This window comes from Oncorhynchus gorbuscha, unplaced genomic scaffold (assembly GCF_021184085.1).
Source record: "Oncorhynchus gorbuscha isolate QuinsamMale2020 ecotype Even-year unplaced genomic scaffold, OgorEven_v1.0 Un_scaffold_3030, whole genome shotgun sequence".
Lineage (NCBI taxonomy): Eukaryota > Metazoa > Chordata > Actinopteri > Salmoniformes > Salmonidae > Oncorhynchus > Oncorhynchus gorbuscha.
The window spans coordinates 55,001-58,601 of NW_025747387.1; the positions used below are offsets into that span (position 1 = coordinate 55,001).

Consider the following 3,601-nt stretch of genomic DNA (forward strand, 5'->3'; position numbering starts at 1 on the left):
TGGGACAGAGAGGGAGGGGGAGTGATGGTGAGAGGACTGGGACAGAGAGGGGGGAGGGATGGTGAGAGGACTGGGACAGCGAGGGAGGCAGGGAGAGAGGGTGAGAGGAGAGGAGGGAGGGATGGTGAGAGGACTGGGACAGAGAGGGAGGGAGGGAGCGATGGTGAGAGGACTGGGACAGAGAGGGAGGGAGGGAGTGATGGTGAGAGGACTGGGACAGAGGGAGGGAGGGAGGGAGGGGGAGGGGATGGTGAGAGGACTGGGACAGAGAGGGAGGGGAGGAGGGAGGAGGAGGGAGGGAGGGAGGGAGGGAGGGAGGAGGAGGGAGGGAGGGAGGGAGGAGGGAGGGAGGGTGAGAGGACTGGGACAGAGAGGGAGGGAGGGAGTGATGGTGAGAGGACTGGTGACAGAGAGGGAGGGAGGGAGTGATGGTGAGAGGACTGGGACAGAGAGGGGGGAGGGAGGGAGGGTGAGAGGAGAGGAGGGAGGGATGGTGAGAGGACTGGCACAGAGAGGACTGGCACTCCTCGTCTTCCTCTCCTCGTCTTCCTCTCCCTCGTCTTCCTCTCTCGTCTTCCTCCTCGTCTTCCCCTCCTCGTTTTCCTCTCTCTCGTCTTCCTCTCCGTCTTTCCTTCCATCGTCTCTCCTTGTCTTCCTCTCGTTTTCTTTCTTCTCGTCTTCCTCTCCTCGTCTTCCTCTCCTCGTCTTCCTCTCCTCGTTTTCCTCTCTCGTCTTCCTCTCCTAGTCTTCCTCTCCTCGTCTTCCTCTCCTTGTCTTCCCTCTCCACGTATCTCCTCGTTTTCCTCCCCTCGTTTCCTCTTCCTCGTCTTCCTCCTCGTTTTCCTCTCCTCGTTTTCCTCTCCTCGTCTTCCTCTCCTCGTTTCTCCTCTCCTCGTCTTCCTCTCCTCGCCTCTCCTTGTCTTCCTCTCCTCATCTTCCACCCTCGTCTTCCACTCCTCGTCTTCCCGCCTTCCCGTCTTCCTCCTGATCTTCCTCTCCACGTCTCTCCATGTCTCTCCTCCCTCTTCCTCTCCTCGTCTTCCTCTCCTAGTCTTCCTCTCCTCGTCTCTCCTCTCTCGTCTCTCTTCTCCTTGTCTTCCTCTCCTCGTTTTCCTTCTCTCGCTCTCTCTCGTTTTCCTCTCTCATCTTCCACTCCTCGTCCTTCCTCTCCTCGTCTCTCCTCTCCTCGTCTTCCTCTCTCGTCTTCCTCTCCTCCTCGTCTTCCTCGCCTTCCCGTCTTCCTCCTGATCTTCCTCTCCACGTCTCTCCATGTCTCTCCTCCTCTTCCTCTCCTCGTCGTCTTCCTCTCCTAGTCTTCCTCTCCTCGTCTCTCCTCTCCTCGTCTCTCTTCTCCTTGTCTTCCTCTCCTCGTTTTCCTCTCTCGCCTCTCCTCGTCTTCCTCTCTCATCTTCCACTCCTCGTCTTCCACTCCTCGTCTTTCTCCTTGTCTTCCTCTCCTCGTCTTCCTCTCCTCCGTCTTCCTCGCCTTCCCATCTTCCTCCTGATCTTCCCTTCCACGCCTCTCCATGTCTCTCTTCCTCTCTCGTCTTCCTCTCCTAGTCCTCCTCTCCTCGTCTCTCCTCTCCTCGTCTCTCCTCTCCTCGTCTTCCTCTCCTCGTCTTCCTCTCCTCCTCGTTTCCTCCCGTCTTCCTCCTGATCTTCCTCTCCACGTCTCTCCATGTCTCTCCTCCTCTTCCTCTCCTCCTCTTCCTCTCCTAGTCTTCCTCTCCTCGTTTCTCTCTCCTCGTCTTCCTCTCCTCGTCTTTCCTCTCTCGTCTTCCTTCTCCTCGTTTTCCTTCCACGTCTTCCTTCCGTTTTCTTCCTCTCCACGTTTTCCTCTCTCGTTTTCCTCTCCACGTTTTCCTCTCCTCGTCTTCCTCTCCCTCGTCTTCCTCTCCATGTCTCTCCTCGTCTTCCTCTCCACGTCTTCCTCTCCTCGTCTTCCTCTCCTCATCTTTCTCTCCTTGTCTTCCTCTCCTCATTTTCTCTCCACATCTTCCTCTCCACGTTTTCCCTTCCACGTCTTCCTTCCACGTTTTTCCCTCCCGTTTTCCTCTCTCTCGTCTTCCTCTCCATGTCTCTCCTCGTTTTCCTCTCCTCGCCTTCCCCTCCTCATCTTTCTCTCCACGTCTTCCACTCCTCGTCTTCAACTCCTCGTCTTCCTCTCCTTGTCTTCCTCTCCTCGTCTTCCTTCCTCCTCGTCTTCCTCGCCTTCCCGTCTTCCTCCTGATCTTCCTCTCCACGTCTCTCCATGTCTCTCCTCCTCTTCCGCTCTCGTCTTCCTCTCTAGTCCTCCTCTCCGTCTTCGTCCTCGTCTCTTCCTCTCCTCGTCTTCCTCTCTCGTCTTCCTTTCCTCCTCGTCTTCTCGCCTTCCGTCTTCCTCTGATCTTCTCTTCTCTCCATGTCTCTCCTCCTCTTCCTTCCTCCTCTTCCTTCCTAGTCTTCCTCTCCTCGTTCTCCTTCTCCTCGTCTCTCCTTCTCCTCGTCTTCCCTCCTCGTTTTCCTCTCCTCGTCTTCCTCTTCTCGTTTTCCTCTCCTCGTCTTTTCCACGTCTTTCTCTCGTCTTCCTTCCCTCGTCTTCCTCTCTCTCGTCTTCCTTCCTCGTCTTCCTCTTCCTCGTTTTCTTCGTTTCCTTCTCCTCATCTTTTTCTTGTCTTCCCTCTCATCGTTTTCCTTCCTCGCTTCCTCTCCTCGTTTTTCTTCTCGTCTTCCTCGCTTTCCTCGTTTTCCTTCCCTCGTTTCCTCTCCTCGTTTTCCTCTCCTCGTTTTTCTCTCGTCTTCTTCTCTCATCTTCTCTCGCTCTCCTTCATCTTCCTCTCCTCGTTTTCCTCTCCTCGTTTTCCTCTCCTCCTCTTCCTCTCCTCGTCTTCCTCACCTCGTCTTCCTCTCCTCGTCTTCCTCTCCCCTCGTCTTCCTCTCCACGTCTCTCCATGTCTCTCCTCCCTCCTCTCCTCGTCTCTCCTACTTTCCTCTTTTAGTCACTTTGTAGACCTCATTTAATGCAGGCTGGTTCCCGTTAGTAAAACTAGTAAAACAGTCCTGTGTTATTGGCTGCTGAACGTATCAGTTGGATATAAAGCTCAGGTTGAGTTTGTCCTCATGTTTCCAGGCAGTTCCCAGAGAAGACACTCCTCCATGGCCAGAATCCACTCCATGACCATCGAAGCCCAATCACCAAGGTGCCTACGTTTCATACAATGACTTACACAACTCTGTCATTTACTACACAGTGTCATACAGTCATATAGTCATATAGGATATCTGTGTAATTTAGTTCTGTCACATAACCACTCCTAGTCCTCAAGGTTCTGTCACATGACCACTCCTAGTCCTCAAGGTTCTGTCACATGACCACTCCTAGTCCTCAAGGTTCTGTCACATGACCACTCCTAGTCCTCGTTCCTGTCACTTGACCACTCCTAGTCCTCAAGGTTTGTCACGACCACCCTAGTCCTAAGGTTCTGTCACATGACCACTCCTAGTCCCAAGGTTCTGTCACATGACCACTCCTAGTCCTCGTTCTGTCAAGGTTCTGTCACATGACCACCCTAGTCCCTGCTGTTCCTGTCACATGACACAAGTCAATCCCTGTAGCTGTTCC

The 3,601-nt window shown here is 54.1% G+C and overlaps 1 protein-coding gene across 1 annotated transcript in view; it reads left to right on the forward strand.

The window, feature by feature from the left end:
• LOC124027240 (high affinity cAMP-specific and IBMX-insensitive 3',5'-cyclic phosphodiesterase 8A-like) overlaps nt 1–3,179 on the forward strand; it is a gene marked incomplete at its 3' end in the record, with an annotated part of 52,293 nt that extends 49,114 nt beyond the window's left edge. The window contains exon 11 of the mRNA XM_046339703.1: nt 3,110–3,179. Within this exon, the coding sequence (XP_046195659.1) occupies nt 3,110–3,179 (70 nt within the window). The remainder of the gene's footprint in view (nt 1–3,109) is intronic.
• Between the last annotated feature and the right edge of the window lie 422 nt (nt 3,180–3,601).